The 27,657-nt window shown below is 39.3% G+C and overlaps 1 protein-coding gene across 3 annotated transcripts; it reads right to left on the bottom strand.

Moving 5' to 3' along the window:
• Positions 1–782: 782 nt before the first annotated feature.
• LOC306772981 (guanine nucleotide-binding protein subunit alpha-11-like) lies at positions 783–26,441 on the bottom strand. Of its 3 annotated transcripts, XM_079262660.1 has the most exons (8): positions 26,272–26,441; positions 9,038–9,222; positions 7,916–8,070; positions 6,226–6,354; positions 5,165–5,293; positions 2,932–3,061; positions 2,406–2,559; positions 783–1,303 (listed from the first exon to the last, which is right to left on the bottom strand). In XM_079262660.1, exons 1-8 carry the CDS (start codon positions 26,405–26,407, stop codon positions 1,113–1,115), a joined length of 1,209 nt encoding a protein of 402 aa, XP_079118786.1. In that variant the 5' UTR covers positions 26,408–26,441; the 3' UTR covers positions 783–1,112. The 3 variants fall into 3 exon arrangements, with proteins under 3 accessions (XP_079118786.1, XP_079118787.1, XP_079118788.1); XM_079262661.1 differs by lacking the exon at positions 5,165–5,293; XM_079262662.1 differs by lacking the exon at positions 6,226–6,354.
• Between the last annotated feature and the right edge of the window lie 1,216 nt (positions 26,442–27,657).

Raw genomic sequence — 27,657 nt, 5'->3', positions numbered from 1 at the left:
GCCAGATGTTGTGACCATTGTCATATGTAAATAGTCCCTGTAAATCCATCCAGAAAACATCTGAAGGAGGGAAGTGTGTGAGTAACTTAAATCTTAAAAGGATACTTATGTCAAGTAAAGTTTTAGTTGCTTTTTTTTTTTGGTTGCGTTTTTTTTGTTTGTTTTGCTTAATTTTTTATAGATTTTTCTCATCCTTTCAATTCACCACTTCATTCAGTTGTTTGTTAAATAGAATTAGACATAGCAACAAATTTCTATCATTAAAAACACATTAAAAAATCTCAGCAACAAACAGATTTTGATTAGCTATCTCTTGCCCCCTCGTGCTTTTTTTTTTATCTTAAGTGTTTACATATGCATTTACGTCGTAATATACATTTCTATTTTGCAGCTGCGATGCTCACACCGGGGGTACATTCATAGATGTGAGGTCCAAATCCTCTGCACCTTCCCCTTGCATCTGGTGTGTAACCTCACATCCTTGCTGAGTCACTCTGAAGCATCTTCTTCAGCACCGCTGATCCTTGGATGATGTCAGCAGATAAAGTGCTCGCTTTCCTTCCACAGCGGGAAGAAAGGAGACAACGAAGAACCAGATTTCATGCAGCTGACGGTCAACTCTTCAGGGGTCTTGGGATTTGAATTTCTTTTCTTTTTTTTTTTCCACCAAAACACAGCTCCTCACTAATCAATCTGGACCCCTATAAACACACATGCATGTACATGAATGCCAAAAAAATCTTTTCAAGTCAGTCTAGCTTGTGTGAAGGGTTTGTGTGCCAGAAGAAATGTGCCAGAGCCAGGAGCCGTGGCCAAATGTGACACAGGGAGTAGCTTTGGGAGGGCCGAGGACTCAGACACAAAAAGCTGCCGAGAGTAGGAGGCGGAAGAGGCTTTGGTGAAAGAGGAGGGGCACATTTGCAAGTGGGAGGATCTGTGAATTCACTGCACTAGGAAAAAAAAAATGTAAAAAAGACAAGTACTGTTTGTGTGACTTTGTGTAAGTAGTGTATTGAGTAGTGTGCTGTGTAATGCATGTGGAGTTGACAGCACATTCCCAAAAAGATGTGCATTTGTGCAATGGGGAGGAGATGTGCATCGTACGAGAGCCCTCACACCAGGTTGTACTCTTTCAGATTGAGCTGTAGGATGGTGTCTTTAACAGCTGCAAACACAAAGCGGATGTTCTCAGTGTCCGTGGCACAAGTGAAGTGAGAGTAGATGATCTTGTCGCTGTCTGGGTTTAAGTCCACAAACATTTTCAGGATGAACTCCCGTGCTGCCTGAGCATCTCTCTGGGGACCTTAAATATAAACACAGACAAGTTCATGTTGAAATGCAAAAACTTCCATAAGTCGTAACTAATTCTGATTTAAAATAACATGCAACATTTGTATCTATATTTTACTATCTTATACATTTTTATGTCATTTGGTTCATTTCTTGGAAAAGAAAGTGGCTGATGGGATCCATGTGGGAAATTTTATTCTGGTAAAATTAACACATGTCAGGTAGGGCGAGGTGATCTGATGCTGATGTTACTCAGCATGATCAGATTCAGCAACATGTTCAAGACTATCAGTGTATTTTTCAGTCATAAATATGTTAATTTACAATTACATTTCACTCATATTCATACTGTTGTCAAATGTCAGGCTGCCACACTTGCCCTAAATACTAGTTGAGTCATTTTCTTAGTAAAACTGCCACAAAAAAATTAAGCGCACAATAGCACATGATTTACTCTTGTCTGCAGCCATAAGTAGCTTTCTTGGAAAAAAAAGTTTTGTAAAATGGTCTGAAACATTTAAATGGTGCAACAGAACTACTCAGGTAGCAACAATAACTGAACAAGCCTCGTTTCCTTGCACACTGATATGGTGTATCTGCAGGTGTGGACAGGAGGGATTAATGTAGCGCATATGTAGGCTGTTCAAAGAGACACAAAGGGGAGTTGAATAAATGTACTCTGCAGCTCTACAGCATAGCAACAACTTGCTATTTCAGGTGTACAAAACAATATTCATGAACTAAATAATGACCCTTTCATTTGGAAAGACTATGGAAGTTCACAAAATCAACTCTATACCTCTTTACTTCCCATCAGGTCTATGTATTCTTCCCAACATGCATTCAATCCTGTTACCTGTTAGTAGATCAAACAATGTTTTACTGTATTAAAAGGATGTGTGATGTGATGGTTAGATTGGCCGTTGCATTTGGATGTGCTGATGGGCAGAAGCTTTGCTCAATCAATGGATCGATCGAGTTATGCTCACTACTCAGATCAACAACACCCAGCCCAGTCCCAAAGAGACTGCATCTGATTAGTAATGAGAGGAATCACACAAGAAGGCTGATTCTGATCACTCGTGACACACAGCTGTATATATGGATCATCTCACCATCAAATTCTGGAAAGTAATCCACCAAATGTGAGTAAGTGATCTTCTCCTCCAGCAGGTCTTTCTTGTTGAGGAACAGGATTACCGAGGAGTTTTGAAACCAGGGGTAGGTAATGATAGTCCTGAACAGGGCCTTGCTCTCCTCCATCCGGTTCTGAATGGCAAAAATGGAAAATAGAAGTAAGAATCTTGTTTTAACTACAATATTTAAGGTGACTTCTTCAGATTTACATTTACTTTAAAAGGAAACAACTGTTCCAGCACACAGACTTATGTGACATTTTAGCACCAACAATATGATTTGAATACTTTTCTTGTAAAGCAGGGGTGTCCAAAACCCTGCAGGTTTTCCACTTATCCCTCTTCCAACACACCTGGCTTCCATTAAAAGGACCAATTCATTTGAGTCAGGTGTGTTGGAGCAGGGATAGGCCTACATGGAAAATCTGCAGGATTGTAGCCCTTGAGGACGAGAGCTGGTGTTGTAAAGTAATGACAGCATCTCCAAAAGTTTCTTCTCACTCACCTCATTGTCTGACTCCACCAGGACCTGGTCGTACTCGCTGAGCGCCACAAGAAACATAATGGAAGTGACATTCTCAAAGCAGTGGATCCACTTCCTTCTCTCTGACCTCTGACCTCCAACATCTACCATCCTAATGACAGGACGAAGGTGACGGAGGAGAAGTAAAAGAAAAAAGATGAGGAGAAAAGGGTGTTAGAATAGAAACCTGGGTGGCCTAGTTTATTTTAAAGGAGCTATTTAAATATCACAGGGTTGCCTGCTCAGTGTTAAACAGGTTAAATCCTTGTTTAAACTGTTTAAGAGTTTATTTTAACTGCTCTGTTGTAGGTTTTGAATCCATCAAACAAAATTTAGTAGCAGAAGTAGTAAAATTATTTGCAAACCATGGCTTTTTAATAAGCTGCATAATGTAGATTAATTTAAGACAAGATCAGTCATGGTTTGTATTTGACATGAGTGCAGTTATCCCAAATACAACTGAGTGGACATTTTCCTGAAACACTATCAGAACTCGACCTAAATAAATAAAGGCACTCATTCAGGAACCAATGAAGGCAAATTTTACTGTCCTTTAAATAAAAAAGACATGATAAGAAGGAGTAATTTATTACGAGGAGGAAGGAGTCCCAACCATTTGTTTAAAATGTTAAAATCTTGTTAAATGGCTTGAATAGATTTGATAGATTCAACACCTTCAAAACGATAGATTCAATTAATATTTTCTGTGTTTCACTGCAAACTTGTAGATCTCTATTTGAATACATAGATCTGCAGTGTGAATATGCTTTTGTGAGAATCATGCATGCCACCATAAAAATGCTTCCTTTTCCTACTGATCTAGCATCAGTGTATATAATAATAATAATAAAAAAAAAAAAAGGGAATGCCACTCACTTTGGGAAATCATGTCAGTTTCAACAATCTAACCTCAATTGCATTTCATCATCTGCAGATAATGAATATTCTTTTTTTGGAGACAAAAGAAGTTTGGCATTGGTGATGAAGTGGAAAGTCTGAAAGACATTTCCTGTCCCCTTTTTTTGTCCAAGGAAATGTGCCTTTTGTAATTTCCAACAAGTTCAATACACAAAAGAAGTGGTGCTGACGCACAAAGGCAGCACCAAGGCAGATTACAGCACCATGTATCCAGACATGTTTGATCATACCATTGTACCGGGATGTTCAAATTGAGTGGCATTCCCGAATGGACATACATACAAGGCATGAGGAGAGATAAAGGTGAGGATGAGGAGTTAATAAAGAAGTGTAAAGGTAAAGAGGGCAAGCTGAAAATGTAGATAAATAGTTTGATCTGGGCACACGCAGTATTCATGCTGTCAATCACCATTACCAGCTGGAAAAAAAGAGGAAAAAAAACTGACTTACACACAGGTTGCAAGTGTAAGCTCTTATAAGATTTCACGTTTTCCACGCTTCTCCTTGACAATGTCACCCCTCACTCATCAGGGACTTCAGGTCCCAGTTTCATTAAGCCTTCATTTGTGACAACTGACTCAGTTAGTCAAGAACTTTTTTCCTCAAGTCAAAGCAGCTTATAAATAGTTAAAACATTTAAATATATCTTTGCTACTTTTTAAAAGGTTTTTACTACTCTGCAAATGCAGGTACAGCAAAATTCTGTGAAAGCTTGACAAGAAAAATCTGCTACAATTCAGAATACAATTGTGCCCCCTGGTGGTGGCCCAGTCCACCTTGGTCCACAGAGACCCAGGGCCAATATAGGCCCTCCAGGACCTGCTGCCCAAAATAACATTCCTCCACCGCAGAGAGGACGACCTCGTTTCTTGTGACAGCCGGAGAGGAAAGGAGGAGAGGAGGAAAAGAGGAGGTGACCCATTTACAAAGACCGGGCACCAGAATATAGGACTTTGTGTTCATTTGGGGGTTGTGTTCTGTGTGATATGATTGTTGTTGATGGCAGCAGGTAAATTACAAAATAAAAAAAGGACAAAAAGTAAGAAGTTCATTTTGATGGTTTGGAATAGATGTGGGATATAAACAGGGAAGATTTCTAACTGTTAATGGGAAGGGATTTTTTTTTTTTTTTTAAAGATGTTTTTTGTGGAGTTTGAAGGACCAATAATAATAATAATAATAATAAAAAAAAGAATAAAAAATAATGTAAAGAAAAAAAACACATTGAATGAGCTGATTATGTCATGACAAAACACTGAAGGATAAAGGCAGGAGCCACAAAAAGGCATCTTTCTACCTGAAAATGATGCTCTGCAAGTCGAAGGGGTACTCTATGATTCCTGTAGTGGGGATGCGCACCCTGAGTACATCCTGCTGAGTGGGAAGATAGTTGGGATCTGCAATACGATCCAGATCCAAAAGATAACTATGGGCAGGACCATCAAGGAGGGAAAAAAAAGGAAGAGATAAAGAGGGGGGGAAAAAAGAAGACAGGAGAACAGTTATATAAAGCGTGACAGGCAATTACCGCAACCCCCTGCCATTCCAGGAAAGTGTGGATCAGTCCTGTAGAAGATGATTCACAGAAAAAGCCACATCACAGAAACAAAAGGGTGTTAGTTTGTGCCACTGCCCCACCAGCACTCTTTCCATAGACCCATAAAACTTTTGAGATTTGTTATCAACTTATTCTTGCAGCATTGTTTTTATACTAAGCACAAACAACATCAAGGTCAAGTCATTGATGGATTATGGTTCACACAGTGAGGTGGTGTCAGTGGCAGAAGCAGAGACTTTAGCAGCACTTGTATCATGTAAAGAAGGATTTAACAAAACAATATCAAGGATAGCAGGAAACATAAGCCTGACTTGTATTTATTTTTAAACACTTAAATATTCTATATTTCAGAGAAAGCTGTTGTGCACATTTTCATAATGAATTCCTGGAGAATCTTTGACATTGCTGCTTAATCCTTCTTTATCTGGTATTTTGTGGCTGCTCCCCACACGCTTCAGAGCAGCATGTCTGGCCTGAGGCTTTATCCTGGGGTCAGAACCTCAGCACGATTCTAAACACAAACCACTGATACCTAATCAGATTACATAATTCTCATTTACCTCCTTAGAATAACTCAATCTATTTGAACTAATGACTTAGGGGCAAAATTTTGTGTTGTAATGACAAAGATGAGATACCAGTAATGTTTTCCTTTTTCAGCCTTTTTTTTTTTTTTTTTTTTTAAACCAACTACAAAAATCCTCCCACTTTATGAGCCAGCATGTCTCTATTCTGATAGTTATCAGTGGTTTATGTCCTCTAGCCTTGGTGATGCTGCAGACATGGTGCCTTGGGGGTACCTGAAGATGACGTTCTCCAGGTCAAATGGGTACTCTATTATACCCGTGGTGGGAACACGGACCCTCAGCACATCCTGCTGGGTGGGAACATATGCCTCTGCAGTCACACGGTCTATATCGCTAAGATAACTGGAGACATACACGAACAATGTGGATAACACTTGAATGAAGACACATTCAATGGATTTACTCAAGTTTCTTTTCCTCACATAAACACATGCAAAAACACTGCAATACAAACACACTTTAATGCATGCAAACTTGAAGAAAACTGCAGTACATCAACATCTCAACCAGGGGGCACTATAAAAGTGATTCATTTCCTTGTGGCGTTGTAGCCTGGGGTCAAACTAGTAAAAATAGCCATGTTTTTTTTGTCTTTATTGTTGGGAGTCTAATATTTCCTAATCTAGACATTTACCATGAAGCTGAACATGAAAATGTTACAGAAGGTTTTACGCAGAAATGTTACAATAAACTGCATCTAATTTCTACTTCATAATGGAGTGGATTCACACACAGAAAAGTGCGCAGTTCTTGTCCAGAGTGAAGCAACAGGCAGGATCATGGCTTCAAAGTCACTCTCCTGCTCTACATTAGCCGTTTGGCTTACCATGAACTCTTCATCAGGCTATTCATTCCCTTCAGTAGTAAAAAACCGCAATGACACATTTCACTACTGAAGAGAAACTACAGAACAATTAAATGTGAATAGTTCTTCTGCTCTTCTGCTTACAAATGTCATTTGACTGCCATTACTATGGATGATCTGATATATATCGTGCTGTCCCACTTGCCTTACAGTACAAAACTCACAAGGTAATTGTACACAGCCGTACAACACAATAAGAGAAGTTTAGTTTGTAGATTATCCTTTTCTACAAAGACAAGGCACACAACATAAAATCTAAGGTCTCATTCATACAAAATAACTAAAAATCAGAATATTCAAATTTTCATCTCAGGACACCAGACTTTTGATGAGTAGCACATCTGCCTTAACTGAAAACGTCAGGAAAATCTAGTTATATTGACTTCAACACAACACCTTTATGCTTTTTCCATCTTTTTCCAACTGCTTTAAGCTGAATGAAAAAGCAAATGTGACTTTTACTTCTGCACCTGTGTGTGATGGTTAGTTTCAGAACATTCTAATATTTTTTTAAGAAAAATATATACATAAAAGGATGACTGATTGTTCTGCGGGACAAGCAGGAGCACTGCGTCATTCCCACTCTTTACTGTGATGGATTCTGAGTTCTGTGTTGCACCCTCGCTCTCGCCCACACGCATACACACACTTTCACCACAATCATTCCAGCTGTTCCAAAGTATATATGGTTGTTGACTAAAGATGACAAATCTAGGACATATAAGTTGCATTGATTTTCCAGGTCTGAATATGTAGTCCCACCACTTCACTAATGCATTTAATTATTCCAGCTTTAAATCATGGTAAAGAATGACCTTTTTTTTTTTTTTTTGGTCAAGTCAATATTCAATGCTTTTAAAGACGCATTTTTCAAAATAAATAATGAAAATAATTTCCAAACCAATATCAGAAGCACAGTCACTAAACACTATGATAAACTATACACTCTCTGCTTTGAAGATGCACATAAATGCTATCCTTAAAATACAGACAGATATCCCACCCACAGACAAAAACACACATAATGGATGGACGTACTATTTAGTGGAGTCAGAGAGCTGGTACTCCCTGCGGCGGTCGTAGGCCTCTTGGATCCCTGGGTCAGCCCACAGGGTTTTAATAGCTGTAACATAGTGCTGATCAAAGCCATTGATCTTCTCAATATCCACTTCCTTCACAAGCATGGCATTAGCCTGGAAAGACATGTAAGGAAAGAGCTAAGAAGCAGACAATGACGACAACAGGCCAAATAAGCAAAGGTAAAGTTACAAGATCTAAGTTACTCCCATAAACTCTAACCTAGAGTTTGGATATATATATAACTCTCTTCACTGTCTGTTTACACTGAACAGCCAATCCTAACCACCCACCTCATCCATTTCCACCAAAATGTTTTTGCAAGACAACCTACGTGCATCGTGTTTCATGCCAGAATTTTTTTTTCTTTTTGACCTAAAACAAAATCTATCTACCTGCACAGTATATGTTGATAAATGGAGAAATAAATATTGATAAATGGACCAATGTCTGAAAATGTCACAAATTCTTAGATTTTATGCCCATTTATCAGAAGGTAAGAAAATAAACATGTACAACAGAAATGTTTGCCTCATATTTCAACACAACCAATTTAGAGTCAAGGTGTAAAACAAGTCCTGCACAATCTTTTTTTTTTTTTTTTTAGGGACTGCTTATTTTTTAGGAGGCAGTCTAACATTATTATTCTGTCTAGCTGTTGATGTGTATGCATATATACACCACCTAATTCGGTTTAACTTTAACATTCAGTCTTTTTTTCCAAGAGAATTACTCAAGTAAGGGGAACCTATTTATGATTTTGAATTGAAGTTGGATTAGTTGGATAGTTGGATTAAACTATAAACCACTCAAATTAGCATATCTATCTATCCAATCTTGTAATGCAATGTACTACCAAAGACTGACCTTATTTCCTCATTATTGTGGTATGTACAGAACGTGGTTTCAAACCGCAAAAAATTGTGTGGATTCATTTTTTTACAATTTTTTTTTTTAGCTCAATTCTGGTTTAGCAAGCAGCGTTTCCCAGAATCCATCCACAAAGTATATACTACTTTCCAAGATAAATCGTGGGAAAGAGGAATGTTGATGCTACGCTCATTTTGGTAGATCAGCACTAACCCGATTCTGTTCAAACTTGTATGGGATCTTCAGAGTCTCAGTGGCACGGATCATGGCCTGCATGGAGGTGAAGATGTTTTGGTAAACAAGTCGGATGAAGCCTCTCTTATCTTCGTCTGAGTAGCCAGCTCCATGGATGATCCTCATCTGCTTAATGAAGGTACTTTTTCCACTCTCTCCCGTACCTGAACAGAGCACAGACAGAACAAAGCAGAGTTACACTAAGGGGAAAAGAGTGGTCGAACAACACAGCTAAAAAGATGCTAATGATAAGGTGGTCCGACATTCATCCACAAGAGCCATATTTTAAAAAAGTATATACTAATGTTATGAGGTTATAGAAATATGCAGACATATCTAAGTGTATGAGATGACAAGAGAGAGGATTGGTCACAAGCCAAGCACAAAGAATAAAAAATTTTAAAAAGAGCTACAATATGGATATGTTTTATAAATATTGTAGCTCTTTTGTAAATATATAAAAATAAAATTCATATGGTGTTTCTACAACAAAAATTGGATAACTGTCGAGGGAAAAAGTTGGGGAAAAAATTTTAAATACAGATTTAATTTTTTTTTTCTCATCAAAATAAACAAACATCCAACTTCAAAAACAGCTAGCATAGAGGAAAAATAGTAACTGGCAGCATAGCAGTAATTTCTACTGATTTTTCATACAAATATAAATTTTTCATCATTTTACTTTAACGAATTTGACTGTTTATTTAGATGGGACAGTGCATTTTATATTGACCTCTTAATAGATGTTTCCAGTAAATTTTACGATTCATCTTATCAAATGCTTTGGTATGGAAGGTCACTTCGCCATGTATTTGCCTATTGTCACATAACTTCTGGCTCTGGACTTAAGTATCTGCATGAAACTTAAAGCTAAACGTAACAAGCCCACCAAAGAAAGGCTACTACTACTCGCTGTAGGGTGATTAATCGGATTTTAATCTCAATTACGATCTGGGATTTCAACGATCAAGAAAATAAAAGGGTGTGATTATTTTTCTCTTTGCAGTTTCCTCTCCCGCTGTCTTCAGTTGCTATTCGAGCGTCACTGGCATTGCAGTGCTGTGCTGTAAACTCCTCCCACAGCCGCTTTGGTTTCATTCAGCCACTGCTGCAAACTTGGCGAGTTTCTCGCTAAATCTGGCAACTTTTTTGTTAAAACCGACTAGCGACAAATCTAGCAACTTTTACTGGAGTTATTAGAGACTTTTCTGGTGTTTTAACGACTGATTTTATTGTTCTGCAGTTACTGTAACAGACGAGCGGCGGGAGCCCCTCCCGTCCTAAAGTACTCACAGGTGGCCAGTCTCAGTCGGCTCCGGCTGCAGGTCATTGTAGAACAGGGGTCACCAACTCCGGTCCTGAAGGGCTACCATCCTGCAGGTTTTATTGTTTTCCAGGTATAACACATCTGACCCAAACCAATGGTTCATTAACAGGCAGGCGCAGAAGATGACAAGTTCTTGGAGAACCTTTTCACTTGGATCAAATGTGTTATACAAGGGAAACACTAAAATCTGCAAGATGGTAGCCCTCAAGGACTGGAGTTGGTGACCCCTTATGTAGAATAACTGCAGTAGGTTGTGGAAGTTCACTATAACATAGTTTATACCAGTGTCAGTGCAAACTGGCTGCATTATTTTTCATATAAACACACATGTAGTTCAGCAAGTTAAACACTAATATCCCTCTGTTACGGAGCGTTATCATAGCGACGAGTTAATCAGCTGGTTCAGATCAGCTGATTAACACGTGAATGAGAGAAACGCGCTGTAGCCCGACAGCAGTTTGGCATGAAATGTACATCGAGGCAAACGTAAAATAGTTTCTATATAAGCGGTAAAAGCAGATTAAACAACTCGGAACCGTGCATTAGACGGTTATAATGTGCAACATAGAGTCGAGAACACCACAACACGCAACGTTGTTTAAAAATACTGGATAATTGTGTTAAATAATCAAAATCTCAATTTCAGTCAAATAATCGTGATTATAATTTTTGTCATAATCGAGCAGCCCTAACTCGCTGGTGAGAATAGCAGGTAATTTCTTGATTTGCTGCACGATGCATAAAGACAGTCTAGTTCTGCGGTGGGACACTAAGCAGATTTTTATAGTAATAAATGGCTGATTTTGAATACAGTAAATAAAATGGGGAATTAAGACTTGCCAAAATGTATTTATAAATGGAGTCACAGAATATTTGTGGTTATATAATAATGTGAAGATGCTGTGACATATGAGATTGTTTGTTGATGTATCATCACTATCAGTTGCCTGCTACTGTATATAAAGCTCACTGTAACCCTCATATGAGGAACTTGTGCTCTATAGAGAAAAGCTCTGTTATCTGGATTCCTGACAAACTCATCTCATGCATAGAAGAAAGGTAAAGTTTCATTATGAACTGTTTGTGTTAGAATTATGTTTATAGCAAAGCATATTAGCGATTCAACCTTTTGTTTTAGTTACTGATCTGCAACTTCAAATAGCCTTCAGTATTTTCTTTGTTCAGACCCACCATGCAGAACTAGTTTCAGCAGTCATGTTGCCAGAACATGTGCATTTTGTTGTGTTAAAAACCTTCTTCACAATTTTTTATTATAATTCTGTAAATGTGCCTGATTTTCCTCATGAAATGGAGAAAACTAAGGACAAATACTGACCAGTTATAAATTAAAATGTCAGTCAAGTCTGCCTACTTAACACCTTCAACACTTGAGATTATACTGCAGCCATCATTCACCAGGCATTATGAACACATTCAATACATATTTAGTGAAATTAGGAAACTTATCCAAGGGACGTTCCTTGAATATTTCATTTATATCTCATTGAGAATGTCACAATGTAACTAAATAACACCTTGTTATTTTGTTAATGATATCTCAGTTACAGTTTGCAAGACAAATGTTACATAAAAGACATCTTGAATGAAGACTTTAATGCCAGTCAAAAAGCTGTGTAGCGGACGTGTAATTCTGCTTATCTTATGTCCGTGCAACAATAAGCATGGCTAATCGGCACAGCCTGCTACCAATGTCTGCTTCTCAATACATTAATAAATGATGTCCAACTAAGACAGAGAGATTTCATAACATATAAAACTATTTAAATTCCAACTTGATTAACTAAACTGGGTTATGACGACAAAAATGTCAAAGCTTCTTTGTCCAACGTCAGGAAAGGTCCTACAGTGTGGAAAGTGAACAAATCAAAAATACTTCTAGGAAGACAAAGAGAGATGAGTGGGGGAGAAAATATAAGTTAACTCAATTAAAATGATTAAGACAACTTGCCCTAAATTCAGGATGCAGTGCTCAACTACGGCTTCCAAAGGTGACAGTAGGGGTCACTACATTCCTTCTGTGACCCTCCTCTGCCCTCTTTAGGCCATATCTGGATGCAAGATCACTGAAACATCTGAAATGGTGCATTGTTTCCAGATTTGCACACATGGAAAGGAGTTAAGGAAATGTTTTTTTTTTGTTGTTTTTTTTTTGTACAGGCATGTCATTTATTCTAATTCCTTTAAATTATAGCAGAAAAACATTTATTCAGTTGAATTTAAGCTGTTCTGATTAAATTAACCCTTTTACAAAAATTGGGTTGAAAATGGTGGTCTGTTGAGTCTAACCCCAATTTCACATGAGCCATCAATCCTCTACTGGCCAGAAAACACAATCCTTAGGTCATGAAAAGAAAAAGAAAAAAAAAAAACTGATGGCATTTCAGTTCTCTGTGATATCAAGATGGATCCAGCACATCCATAATATCTGCAAAACTGAAAGGAAAAGACGAGGTGGGAAAAGAAAAACACACACACACACACACACACACACACACACATACACACACACACACACACACACACACACACACACACACACACACACACACACACACACATCTCACTGCCACCTACATTCAAGGTTTTTGAAGAACAGCCATATTTCCGTTACCATAGCAACCCCTCCTCTGGCTCCCTCGCTTTTTCGTTCCTGTGCTTTTTTTTCTCCCTTCTTTTTTTAAACCCCTCCCATCCGCCCCTTCTCTCTCCTCTCTTTCGTAGCAGACAGTAAATATAACTGAGAGCCCCTCAGGCTTGCTCTGTGCTCTTCATCTTTTGGTTTATCACAGAGAAGAAGGGCCCGATCTACACTAAGATTTTTTTTTCCTTTTTTTTTTTGGGTGGGGGGTGTTAGGTCAGCAGCAGGTTGGATAGCCAGTCCCTTGTTCCTGCAAGAAGAAATTTTTTTAAATCTCAAATGTAAAAGTGGAGCTTCAAAAGTCTTGAACCGTGATGATGAAAAAAAGGCCCTCCTCCACCTCTAACAAAACTGCATTGCTGTATCACTGCATTACATTACACTGAGGGCAACAAACTGATACCTACAAGGTAGATGGACCAATAAAAACTGATTGTCTAGCCAACACGCACACACACATACACACAAAAAAGGAAGTGAAACACAGAGAGTGTATTCTTTGTAAGGGACTGTGCTGGTAGTGACTGCAGCCTGCTTCAGCAGAGGACCAAGAAGCTCACTCCTAAGCCTAATGTCTGATTTATTTCTCGTGACCCCGTCACAAGATCTCCCTCCGCTGTGCTCTCGTAACTATCATGTCCCCCTTTGACCAGACAACACACTACGTGCCTCTGTCTTCCCTTTTTCCTCCCCAGATTGCACCAGCGCCAGCCACAACCATTTCCATGCCCTCAACAGCTCTCACCCCCCACCATCCTCCCCTGCTTCATTTCATCACAACCCCTCATAACCTCCCCTAGGCAAGAAATATGCCTCTCCATACTCATCCCTCTCTGTCAGAATTTTGGATATTCATAAGTAGAATCCATCCATTCTTTTTTGGTAATGACCTAGAAAAAGGAGGTCACCTTTGAATAGCTCACACACTACTTGGGTTTGACAACGCGCTCTGTTCTAAGCAGATAGGAGTGTGAGAGAAAAAAGGAAAGACAAGTGAGATTATGTCCCAATGCAACAGTGCAATGTACACTACTCAGCCCCCACACCAGTCTTTTGCAGATTCTTTGTCAAAGGGAACCTGTCGACAACGGAGTACGTTTTGAATTGAAAGCTCACACCCCCAGAAGTAGAAAAAAGAAAACTGTGCGAAAATAGTACGGCTATCCATCGTGTAAAGGTGATAAGCACTTCACCTGTATCCTCAGCAGCAAGACTAGCTTTCATAAGCCTTTACATAATGCAACTGATGTCAGCTTGTGACACAATACCTGACAGACAGCAGTGTGTCAAGTCAAAGTGAAGCAGTTTTGGTCGAGCCAAGGTTGCCACACAGTCCGAACAGAGCAGATTTATTTACCGCATTCGCATATCAAATCATTCTTCCATTGTCTTTCAAATGCTGACATGGATGGCCAAAAGCAAGGCCATCTAAGCTAAACCTGGCTTCCCTCTCTGCAATGCCTGCCACTGCTTTCCCAGGAGATTATCAACATTGTTACAAACCTGCATGCAAATATACACAAATATAAATGACCACAGGTATAAGCACTGCTGGTTTATCTGGGTTTATGAACTGTCCTTTAAGGTACCACATGGCAATGCAACCTCTGCAAGGGGAAAAGACATTTGCATAAACAGCAGAGGTTAATGTAATCTAAAAACCTCATAACTTGACTCAAGTGTTAACATTTCTATTAGCACCTTAGAAAAGTATGAATCAAGACAGGCACAGGCCGAAACAAACTGCAGCATGAGCCTCAATCCTTCACTACATTCATCTCGGAAAACAACAACTTTCAGGCAATCAAAGACAAGAGAATGAGCCAAGACAGCCTGGAGCAACACGAGACACACACCACCTGCCTAACCAACTGTGGACACACACGGATGCTGTGGTCAACCTCAAGGCATGGCTGTTACCTCCACAGTGATGTCCCAATTTCTACCATTTTTCTTGCAATGGCCTAGGCTACGCAGACTATAGAGGGCTTCAAAACACACAAGCATAAATACAACAAAACATTTTTTTTTCTTTTTTTAAACTGTTGCTGCTTGCTGTCAGTGTCTCTTCTGTTTCTTGCTATCAGGATGTGTTGCTTTGTCCTAATGTTTCAGCATCTACTGAGCGTTATACATGCGTGGGTGTCAGAGCTGCAAATCAAAACATATATGCTGTAGCACACACTGCACATCGTGCACACTCTGGCAAACTCGCGAGTATTCAATGGACCACCTTAGAATGGCCTTGTCCGTTGACTGAAAGTGCGCTGACTTTTGTTTCGGTTAGGTAGCACTGGGTAAGCAAAAAGAGGAGAAGAAAGGGTGGGGGCTCACTTTAAAAAAAAGCCTCAGAGGTAGCAGCACTATGCTTGTCTGCAACACAAACCCTATGCTCAACTGCTCACTAGGGCTGCTCGATTATGACAAAAGTTATAATCACGATTATTTTGACTGAAATTGAGATCTCCATTATTTAACACAATTATCCAGTATTTTTAAACAACGCTGCGTGTCGTGCATTATAACCGTCAAATACACGGTTCCGAGTGGTTTAATACACTTTTACCGCTTATATATGAACTATTTTACATTGGCCTTACGTTTCATGCTAAACAACCGCTGTCAGGCTACAGCGCATTTTTCTCATTCACCTGTTAAAAGGCAGCTGATTTGAACCAGCTGATTAACAAGTTGCTATGGTAACGCCCTGTAAGGGAGGGATATTACAGTGTTTAACTCTCTGAACTATGTATCGGAAAATAATGCAGCCAGTTTGCACTGACAACGGTATAAACTATGTTGTGGTGAATTTCCACAACCTACTGCAGTTATTCTACATTGACCTGCAGCCGGAGCCGACCAAGACTGGCCGCCTGCGAGTGCTTTAGGACGGGAGGGGCTCCCGTTGCTCGTCCGTTACAGTAACTGCAGAACAATATGTGCATTCAAGCCAGTCGCCAAAACACCAGAAAAGTCTCTAATAACTCCGGTAGAGGTTGCTAGCTTTGTCGCTAGTCGCTTTTAACAAAAAAAGTTGCCAGATTTAGCGATCAAGTCGCCAAGTTGGCAACAGCAGCTGAATGAAACCAAAGCGTCTGTGAGAGGAGTTCACAGCACAGTGCTGCAATGCCAGTGACGCTCAATTACGATTAGCAGGAGAGGAAACTGCTAAGAGAAAAATATCACACCCTTTTATTTTTATGATCGTTGAAAACCCAGATCATAACTGAGATTAAAATCCGATTAATCGCCCAGCCCTACTGCTCACAATGAAAACAGCCAAATGTTTGGTAGTGAGATTACTTCTGAGGCCACTGCAACTTAATTGTTTGGGGAATTTCACCATGGAGATTAAATTCGGAAGACATAAAAACAGCTTGGTTTAAATATGGTAGAGCTTTTCAATATCCAACAGGATGAAGAATTTGGTGACAAAAGTGGATGATCATAGAAAAGTGTGGGCTATACCGTGAGGAGCAGCTAGTGGGAGTAAACATGAGTGAACATATTACCCTGTTAACAACAAATGTGGATGACAATACTGGCACTAAACAGAAACACAGGCGACGCCACCACCCTGTCTGGGGACCCGGGTTGCAGCAGTATATGGGACTCATTCAGCCTCATTCGCCCTTACATCTCCAGAGAGGCAGCAATGACCCCTTTTAAGAACGTGTTCATCTGTGCACTGACGAGCCAACTCTGTAAAAGACACTATGCTACAGATGGAGTATGTGCAGGCCTAGGTGAGAAGGTACCTAAGTGTTAACTGCAAACAAGCAGAGACATGAAAAGGGGTTTAGAAGGGGAAACTGCCTTCTGTGATGGAGAGTCATCTTTGTGTGAATACTTTATGATGTTGATCTGAAGACTAATAGGACAAGAGTAAGCCATTTGACATAAAGTGACACAAAGGAGAAAGAAGTGATTCCTTATTCAACTGTAGATGTAGAATTTAACAAAACTAATTAACTCCGCCTTTGGGGAAATAAGTGCCCCAAGTATGTGGCGCCTTACAGGTCTGAACAACTTTTTTTTCTCCCTCTCTCTCTCTCTCTCTCTCTCTCAAATGACCAGTTTCTGCTTTTCCCCCCCAGTCTTAAAATGTTCTTTGCCACAAAATCAAAAGCAAACTGCACACATTTCTCTCAGGTCTGTAGAGGCACAAAGAACATTAAATAAACAAATTTAATTTTTGCTTGTCCTAAATCACAAGGAACCTAAACTTTGTTACACTATTCATGGTGGAAGATTGGCTGTGGATTTGTTTCATGACATTCCTTTGCTCTTTTCCACATGCTGTTTCACTTTTACTATTCAACATTAATGATTAATAACCTTTGAGGTGATCAGAACTGGATCACTATGTAAGAGCTTTGGCCACCGTCAGTACAATTAGAAAGGATTTCATTTGCAAGCAGCCTTTTCATTGTGGCTTTGAAACTTTATATTTGAGTTGTTGTTTTCTTTTTTTATTACCTATACATAATTTATTTAACAAGATATGGAAAACAGATTTTTTTTTTGACAACAGCAGAAATGTTGTCTACAGTGAATCATAATGAACCATTATCAGTTAGTAATTTTCCATACACTGCAAAAAGCTCCAAAGCAGCATCTAAGCTACATTGCTCACTTGCACCGACTAGTTTTGGTAACATTGTACTAATCTTACTGCAATACCATTCTTCATATAGCGTAGGTGGACAGAGCTCGGGAGTGAGTGATAAATAACACATCAAGTGTTCTGAAAATTGACATCTGGCAACCTTTTTAATTTCATGAACTTACCAGAAAGCACAAACAAGACACAAAGCTCAGAGTAAAAGCTGCCTCACATAAATTAAACCCCTTGGCAATGACAGTTTTCACCCTGGTCTAATGTCTGCAACCTAAAGCAGAAGAGCTCTAATCAGTACTTGGCCGACAAATAAACTTTTGTTGAATATGTCTCACAATAGTTCAGAGAATCCCAAGCATTACTACCTGACCAAGACCATCCATGTGGCTCGACATTGGCTGGCAGTAAAAGCACTAATCAGACACACACAGTCGACAGACTCAGCCACAGAGGAGTAGAGCTACAACATCTCTATTGCCATATATGATCAAAATAAGAGGGTTTGGCACAAGTAGTGAGATCCGCAATAAACGTCTGAGCCTAACCTCTGATCCTCTTCCTGGTTCATTCAGACTATTCTGGTAAAGCATGCTTAAACTTGGTAACAAGAAGTACTACTGACACAAGGAGGATCAGCATGAACAATAAAAATCAATGAGGATTTGGCAAATGACTCTACATAAAAACAGACAATGTGTCTACATCTTACAGCTTCACAAAGGCTGTTGTCCAAATGTGTCTTTCTGACAGTACACCAGTAAACATGTTTAAACTGAATCTTTCTGTCACATGTGAAACACATATTTTCAAAAGAAGCTGAAGACAGCTAGTAGACCAAGAGCCTGGCTTGGAGCTTAAGGTTTAACTCTTATAGCGGTTTGAGCAACCAAACAGAATTTGCCCTACCCATTTACACTTTACTGACAGCTCCAGAAGTTCATTTACCCAACGCAGCAAAGGCCATCATGCTCCTGCCCCACTATGTTTTGACCAAGTAGAGGCAAATCGTTGGTCTGAAGCAGGAAGTTACTGGTACGGCCAGATAGGGGTGACAGACTGTCAGCGCTGATGCAGTACTAGCAGAGAAGTTAAGTGGTTAACATTCACACTCACTGTTTACTTAGTATGGAAGCTTTATGAGTCCGACAAAATAAATAAATAAATAAAGAACCCAACCAAATTGTCCGTTTTGAAAAAAACGTGGATTCAGTAAGATGCCCCTGAGGGCATACAGTTGGTTCTGTGCTGAAGGAGGGTTGACCTGGATTCATAAAAGAAAAATAACCCCATTCTGTATGGAATTCATTTAAAAAGAAAAGGAAATCTGGAATTGTTCAAGCTAAACACAAAAATTTTCTCCAAACAACAAACAATTAAAATCCACATGGACCATTATTTCCAAATACTGTGTTTCTTATGTACTGCTACAAGTCTGACACGTTCAACCTTCTGCTTTTCTTTCAAATTGATTGATTGCATTTTAAAACACAAACACTTTTGCTTATGATTTTTGAATTCCATACATATTAAAACCATTTAAGCTGCAATTCTTAATGCAAGGTGACCGCAACAATGAGGTATTCTTAACAAATTACCTAATCTATAAAGGACGGAAATTGAAAATTGTGACCAAATATAATTCTAATAAACTAATTTAACCGTTTTAGCTTTACCCATTCTTTAATAAAAGACCTATTAAAGTTCCAATGCTACTACAGTCAGCAGTAACACATTATGTACTAAAACTGGATTTAATTAACTTGACTGAGCTGTTTGGTAGAGCATTACAATGTGGGCTACAATATACAACAGACTGCATCTCTTGGATGTTCACTGATTGTTGTGGATTTAATCACAAAGAGCCTCCAACATTTACTGAAGAAAGAGCTTATTATCAATTAGACTTGGCAATGAACAATCTCAAAATTAGTCCGCAAATAAATTTACGTGTATCTCTTGTGATAAGCATGAGACAATTTCAGTCAATCCATCTACAGAGCTAGCTGTGTACTCCTCAGCACACACAAGTCCACAAACTGGTGCAAATTTAAAAAGGTACAGTTACGAACTAATTTGGCTTTTTATTAGCAAAAAATCAAGTATTTGAATTAATACATATTTTATCGAAGTCTAATCACAATTGCATCCAACTGACAACACTCGCATAGTTTAGAATGAGTTATTTACTAATTTATAGTTGGCGGCACACCCAACAGAAGGCTGCCATGTTGCATCGCGATCTTTTAATAGGGTAGCTGAAAGGAGACAAATTTGTTATCATTACACGTTTTAGCCATGAATTACTGTTGAAATGGAGAACCACCCATACTCTTTGCCCCGCAAGAGCAAAGAGTATGGGAGGGAAAAATAGCCAATAAAAGAAATAACTGGGAGGAAACAAGAGTCTACAGTGTAGCGTTTACCAGATAGACAATTCATAAGGCAGACGAACTTCAAAACTGATGGTTGTATCTGGACAGGCAAGTTAATTCAATCTAACAGTGAAGTTTATTTTGGTATTAAGTTAGAAACCAGGCAGAGAAGCCCAGCAACTACTTTATCCTGTCATTTAAATCAGCTAATTTTCTGTTACTTGCTTTATAAAACAGCAGAGATGGCTAATTTGCTAGTTAGCCTACAATGGAAAAGCTCCATTGCAACAGATGCTGTTACTCTTCACAGAATTCATACCAGCAGGTGACCATGTGCTTCTTTCAGCTCTATTTTCCTCATGATTTATCAAGGGGGTGGGGGATGGTGTCCTCCCTTTAGTCAAAATTTCTTACGATGACATTAGCTATTAGCAGTAGCTTGATAACAAATACATGGAGGGCATGCTTGTAATTTATCAGCATCAGTAACAAAACAGAATTATGTATCGCTCTAAACCTCATCACCTGACGGGATGCTCCAACTTGTGGAGTGTTAACATTTTTTACATTTGTGACTCTCCACAGCTTCAGCAGTGGTAACTAGAAAAGCACTCGAAGAGGGCAAACCTCCACCAAGGCCTTTAACACGTTTCTGGATCCAAACTGTAATCCGGATCACCACCAAAATTAAATCAGTTTTTCCTTTTCACATTACCAACTCCTGAAAATTTCATGAAAATCCGTCCATAACATTCTGAGTTATCTTGAACAAAAACGAACAGACAAACAGATAAACGCCGGGTAAAACATAACCTCCTTGGCAGTAGGGCTGGGCGATTAATCGGATTTTAATCTCATTTATGATCTCAGTTTTCAACGATCATTAAAATAAAAGAGTGCGATTATTTTTCTCTTAGCAGTTTCCTCTCCTGCCGTGTTCAGTTGCTAATCGAGCGTCACTGGCATTGCAGCGCTGTGCTGTAAACTCCTCCCACAGCCGCTTTGGTTTCATTCAGCCACTGTTCTCACTAAATCTGGCAACTTTTTGTTAAAACCGACTAGCGACAAATCTAGCAACTTTTACTGGAGTTATTAGAGACTTTTCTGGTGTTCTGGCGACTGACTTGACGTGCATATTGTTCTGCAGTTACTGTATCGTCCTAAAGCACCACCAGGCGGCCAGTCTCAGGCTGCTCCGGCAGCAGGTCAATGTATTCACTACAACATAGTATATACCATTGTCATTGAGAACTGGCTGCATTATTTTGGTAGAAACGCACACGTAGTTCAGCGAGTTATCCCTCCGTTACGGAGCATTACCAAAGTAACACAATCAGCTGGTTCAAATCAGCTTTCTTTTAACAGCTGAATGAGAGAAATGCGCTGTAGCCTGACAGCGGTTATTTGGCATGAAACATATCAAGGCAAACATAAAATAGTTCCTATATAAGCGGTAAAAGCGGATTAAACAATTCAGAATCGTGGATTATAATGCGCGACACGGAGTCGAGAACTCTACGACGCGCAACGTTGCTTAAAAATACTGAATAATTGTGTTAAATAATCGAGATCTCAATTTCAGTCAAAATAATCGTGATTATAATTTTTGTCATAATCAAGCAGCCCCACTTGGCGGAGGTATTACCATACTTCAACGTTGAGCAGTACTTGGTCGTTTTTTTTTTTCCCAAAAAGAACACCACGAGATGGGAGTAATTCTCACACACTGGGGCTTTAAGCTGGTTGCCAACTGATGAGAAAACCCGAAAGGTAAAAAGAAAAATCTATTAAGAATAAAACATTTAAAACAATGACATGCTAGTAGACTAAGGAGGGAAACTGAGCAGAAAAGTAGAGAATAAGTGTTTGCTGAAACAGAAAAAGGATGATCCCAGATTTATACTTTGCTTATCTTCCTAGAAAATTTAAGTAGTTAAGAAGAAAAGACATCACCATGTCAAAAATATAAAACCAATTTGGACTCACTGAAAATAACGGAGTACAGCTCAATACAATGTGCACACTCAGGTGGCGAACAATGAAAGGGGAAACACATTCAATTTGTGTGATCACTTGAGAAGCTATCACCAGGATGCCTTGCCATGCACAGAAAACATCCGTACACCAGTTTTTGTAGAGTGAGCCTCCAACAGAACAGCCTCATCTAATAATTTGTAGCTGCTACCCCATAATGTGGTAGAAAAAGATAAATAAAAATAGAAAATATCGTTAACCGACATTTTGCGCTATCACCACGCCAAATTATTTTAGAAGTAAAATGTGTAAATTAGTACAGCTGAATTCCCAATAAAGCTGCTGTCATTCACATATTTGCCTGCTTCTTTTGTCAGATGATTAAACCCGTGACCTCAAATTGTGAGTGAAAAGCTGCATATTAAGACTGTCGACTTGCAGTTGCATAAAGCATTTGTAGAATATTGCTCTTCACTAGTAAAATCCTACTTTCATGTTACAATGTTGGTGCAGTGAATGTGGTTATACTTCCATCCAAGATTACCTCCTACGGAGAAAGTTAGCCACATTTATTTAACTTTATTTATCCATTTGCAATGTTTTCAGACCTCCCCAAAAACAACTATTTTTTTTTTTTATTTTTTTTTTTTATAGTAGTCTGGGCATAATTAATTCAAGAATTTAAATAATGACTTTTTTTTATTTATCAATAAAACCTTCTAATGGTGTTGAAGTAGTATGTGAAAACATAATTTCCAGTTTAACCATTGAATGAATCCCATTTAACTGCAACAAGTTGTTCATCTTGTAGTAAATATCTAAATGAGGAAACACTTTTCTACTTTCACTGCATCTGAACATAGTCTATAAATACTACTTTTTTTTTTAATTCAAAAATGATTAATAATAAATGGAAAACTGATAGTTGATTCTATGAATGATTGATTAACACATCTTAATTCCACACCCATCCCTGTATTTAGAGGGACATATGTGCTGTCCTCCAAAAATATAACCCAACTATACATGCATTTTATTAAGCGGGAGGGAGAGTGTTTGTTTATTGTTAGCATGGGACAAATGCATCTTTTTTTTTTTTTACTGATCAACATATCAGCTACATCAGCTCTCTGCTTGCCAGCAACTAAATGACATGCTTCAACTTCTGAAAACTACTCAACGACCAGTGTTCAACTCAGCAATAAACTGTTGAATTCTACCAAAAATGGTCATAAAGCAAGTCTTACTAAACTGGCCATCTCTTGTCTCCACATCTCCCTGGATAATTCACAAATCGTTTTCATTTTTCTTAAGTCCGGTCAGCACTGTGTTTTTTAGGTGCTGCAGGCTGTATGCACGCACAATTATAAAGAACTATTAATATAATAAAATGCAGATATTAATGCGAAGCACTATGAGATAAAGACGGTCTTCTTCCTGTAGTGAGGTGTGGAGAAGCAGGCGGCACACCAAGGGTTGTGGCCCTGAGAATAATGCCAGGAGATAATAGGAGTCAGTCTCCAAGTCTAAGCAGCCGACGTGTTTAACGAAGCCTATTAAAACCTGAACTAATCCTGCCTTACACATCCTTATCCAGGCATCCACTAACAGACTTAACTCACACAGGATGGCCCTCTTACAGCATGACTAATTGCAGCTCTTGTTTGCTTTCTTTCTTTCACACTGACACTTTGATAAATGGCCTTTTATGTCTGCTATAAAATAAGGGGTACACAGGAGATGGAGAGACTTGAACAGGATCCCCAATAAAGAATAAAAAGTAGCTCTTAAGAGAGTTTAGGTGTTACCTGAACCTTAAATGTTTTAGTCCATCCAGTCCTTCACTGATGATCTAGACTGAGAAATATGATTGCAGCACACAAGCTTCCAAAACAACAGGACAAAAACAAGTACCATGTAGAGGAAAATATAACACTAAATCACATGTATGGAATTTAACAGAATATGCCCCATCGATGGTATGGCTCTAGTGTGGCCTACTTTACTGAGCTGAAGTATTCAGCAGGGATATAAAAGGAGACACACATGTCAAATAACCAGGGCTGCTTTTGGTGTGTGAGAAATGGGAGCAAACGTTTTGAAACTAAGGATGCAACCTAGATAATTCTAATTGTCCTAAAAATGGACACCTGCTTTTTTTTTTTTTTTTAAACTCCCCAATAAGCTTTTAAGTGGCTGGTAAGATACCATCACGTATAAGCAGTTGAGATTTTACCATGCTAGAAGATGCATGAACACAAGAAACATTTTTCTGTCAGAAACACTAACACATTAGTGATAAACCATGGCCAACTATTCCTTTTTGTGTCCACAGAACTATGAATCAATGCAGTGCAGAGCAACTTATTCAACAGCAGCTCCCACCTGCCCACACACCAGCAACAAAAATAGCTAACCTCCTCAGCTAGACTCCAGGATGAGGGGGCAAATCCCTCAGCAACCTTGTCCTCTGGATGGGTAGATTTTTGACAATGGATGCCTACTAAGCAATGGAAGAAATACAGAAATAATGGAAGGGACACCAGGAAAGGACTAGGTGGGAAACCTGAAGGCTCCTCTTATGCAACATGGGTTAAAACAATGCAAAACTAGAACTTGTTCTATTCACTAGTATAAATAGCAAAACTGTATGCATTCATCTCCATAACAGCAGAGAAGTAAAGCTTTAAGAATACAAATAGCAATAGGTCAGCTACAATTTTAGCAAAAGTTAATGCCACCACTGCCATCAGAGGTAGAAACTTTGTTAAACTTGACAGTGCAAGACGGACAGATAGAGAAACAATTTGACCATGTCAAGTAATTTTACCTAAAATGTACAAATCAGCAGAACAAGATAAATACAGAGCATTAGACAACTTCTCCATACAGTATTCATGCAGGCTACAGTTTTCTAATGTGGTAAATCTGTAGCTACTGCCAAATGTAGTTGTTATTAACTATACACAGTTATACTTTAGAAATTGCAGCATTAAGCAGATGGCCAAAGTGCTAAAGCCCTGCCACAGTATGAACTTTAATGCATCGCTGACTGCCATGAGATGCCGTACACAGAATGGCTACAAAGAGATGCAAAATAAGCAGAATTAAATACATATCACCTAATTGGATGCAAAAAATGTCAATGAGATATCAAGTAACCAACACAAGACATAAATGGTGAAACATAAAATAATGCATAAAGCAAAAATAATGTTTTCTGTACTAAACCATGAGACACAAAAATGTCACAAAACACCATCAAGAAAAAAAGCCATCAATAAATACAAAAGAAATTCTAAGTCTATAAACATACAGTCGCTTTGAAACAAGCTGAAGTACTAAACCATCTGTTCTACACTATGCAACTGGTTTGAGAACAAGAAACACAAAAGTAGATGGAAGCTTATGAGTTGGAGACTTTAATACAACTACATAAAATATACACATTTTTTTCCGTTTCAAGCAAAAGTCAATGATCTAGCAACTAATAACTTTGGGAGATTTTTTTTTTTTTTTTTAAATTATTCTTTCTTTTTCACTATGGATGCAAATCAGATCCAATTCTGGTTTCATTCAGATGTTTATTTCCCCCAGTTTTATTAATGGTAATAATGAGAAGAAGAGGAAAAAGCATTTTAGCAGTAATTGCAGAACAACAGAATCCTGCAACCCTAAAATACAAGGATGCTTTGCTGCATCACACGGACATTTTGAAGTCATGGTAAATGTTGTGAATTCACCACTTTTGTTTTTATTTAGTCAAGCAGGATATTATTATTATATGTTTCCCTAAACTGTTTCATTTTGCACCATGCATGCTGTAACGTGACTACTCTAAATCTCAAAGCTGAAACGGAAGATTTATGCAATCAAACTTCAAAACAACCACAAATTGTCGATTTGTGGGTTGTGTTTTGACTTTTTTGCTTTCGGTTTAAGTAAATGGTAAGACTAATGAAGGGGCCTTTCACCCCTCTGTGCCCTGGGCCTGTTGTTGCTCAATCCGTCCATGTTTCTTCGAGGTACGCGCCTGGTCAAGCCAGGTAACTAATGTTAATTAGGCAAGCTAGTTAACGCCTTGCACTTTGTACATAACAAACCACAACGATTTTTTAATGAAGGCAAGCTGTCAGCTAGCAGTTTCGGTAGCATATTTGCTTGCCGTGCCAAGAAGGCCTAATACTGTTGTTAGTTTTCCATTTAGCGGCACAAAACATGACAATTAAAGAAGCACTTGAAGATGATCGTGCTACATACCAAGCAGTAGTAATTTTAGCTCTCTCCTTGAGTCTCGCTTGTCTCGGCGGAGTTGTTTGTCAATTTCTGCATTGATTCGTTTCGATTCCTTCGCCTCCTCGCTTAGGCAGCAAGCCATCATGGACTCCAGAGTCATCCCCTCTGGTTTTGGCAGCCCGGTTCAAACGGACCTGACAAGCACTGGCTCACGGTTTCAGCTTCTCCCCGATCCCCGGCCCTCGCTTGGCTCTCGAGCAAGGAAGCGGCCAGTCGGGCTGGACGGATGGATGGACGGGACTGGGGGAGGGGAGACTAGCCAGGGGCCTCGCTGTCAAGTAGTCCCCCCAGCCGAGCAAAACTGCGACTTCACCCGTGTCCTCACCGCAAATCACGGGAGACTAAGACAGGAGAGGGAGCTAGCGGACTGAGGGGCCTCCAGGAGTCGCTCTGGCTGCACGTCTTAGAACAGACTATCCACTTACTACCTGTTTATCTCATTAACTCCTTGTGTCACTTGGAGGTCCAATTCTCTATTTTTTGCCTGTCACTGCTGTCTTATTCAATCTTCACAATCCGCAAAAAGTGATTCAAACCAGCAGCGTCGCGTTTTCCAAACCACTAACAGCTGATGTCTGTGCGTTTTCTCCGATGCAAGTCCAACTACATCAGCTACGTTTGCTCATTGGGCTGCTAGCCCGCTAGCTCACTAAACAGCGCCTAGGCTAATGTAGTGTCAGCCCGCAGTGATTGAAACGACAGTCTGGTTGAAGGAATTTGTCCGCCTAGCTAGCAACAGCAGGGCAGCACCCCATCACATCCTGACTCATCCCGACGGTGAAACGCAAAGCCACATCGGCAGCCAGAAATATCGGAGGAAGCGCGTGCCGAACCGGCGGCTTTAGCGGAAATTATATTAAGTTGAAATGGAAAGCTGTCGAGTCGCTCGTCGCTGGAATAAGGTGGGCACACACCAGGATAATGCCAAGCGAGGAGGAGGAGGATGGCGTGGTGTTGACTGACAGACTGCGTGCTGCGTGAAACAGGTTTGGAGCAGACCAATTGAATGAACGAGGCGGGTCTCCGGGTGGGTTCAGTATGGTTCAGTCTCTGAGCGCTCAAGTTAGGTCGATGAGATGCAAAAAAATCCAATGGTTCTAAACTTAAAATAAATTTGAAAAATATATTTATTCACAATCAAAGGCAGTGTATGGACAATCTCTTCCGAATAGTTAAAAAACAAGTTAATAACATATGTGTATATATGACGCTTATACATGAGAAGATAAAGTACATTTAAATAAACCTGCAGACCAGTTTAAACCGAGGTGAGGAGGGACAGCAGCGACATCTTGTGGCCAAATAGCACAATTGCACACAGTGTCCTGCTGTGCATTCAGCTCATTCGGG

The sequence above is a fragment of the Telmatherina bonti genome, assembly GCF_933228915.1.
Source record: "Telmatherina bonti genome assembly, chromosome: 22".
NCBI lineage: Eukaryota > Metazoa > Chordata > Actinopteri > Atheriniformes > Telmatherinidae > Telmatherina > Telmatherina bonti.
Note: the sequence above shows the minus strand (reverse complement) of the source record. Positions and strands in the feature narration are given on the sequence as shown.

Excerpts from the sequence above, each read along its gene's own strand:
- LOC306772981 (XM_079262660.1), bottom strand. The coding sequence starts at position 26,407 with ATGACTCTGGAGTCCATGATGGCTTGCTGCCTAAGCGAGGAGGCGAAG. Across the intron at positions 3,062-5,164 it reads TTGCAGAGCATCATTTTCAG|GATGGTAGATGTTGGAGGTC; the intron begins GTAGAAAGATGC and ends TCCTGTCATTAG. Across the intron at positions 2,560-2,931 it reads TGGTGGAGTCAGACAATGAG|AACCGGATGGAGGAGAGCAA; the intron begins GTGAGTGAGAAG and ends TTTGCCATTCAG.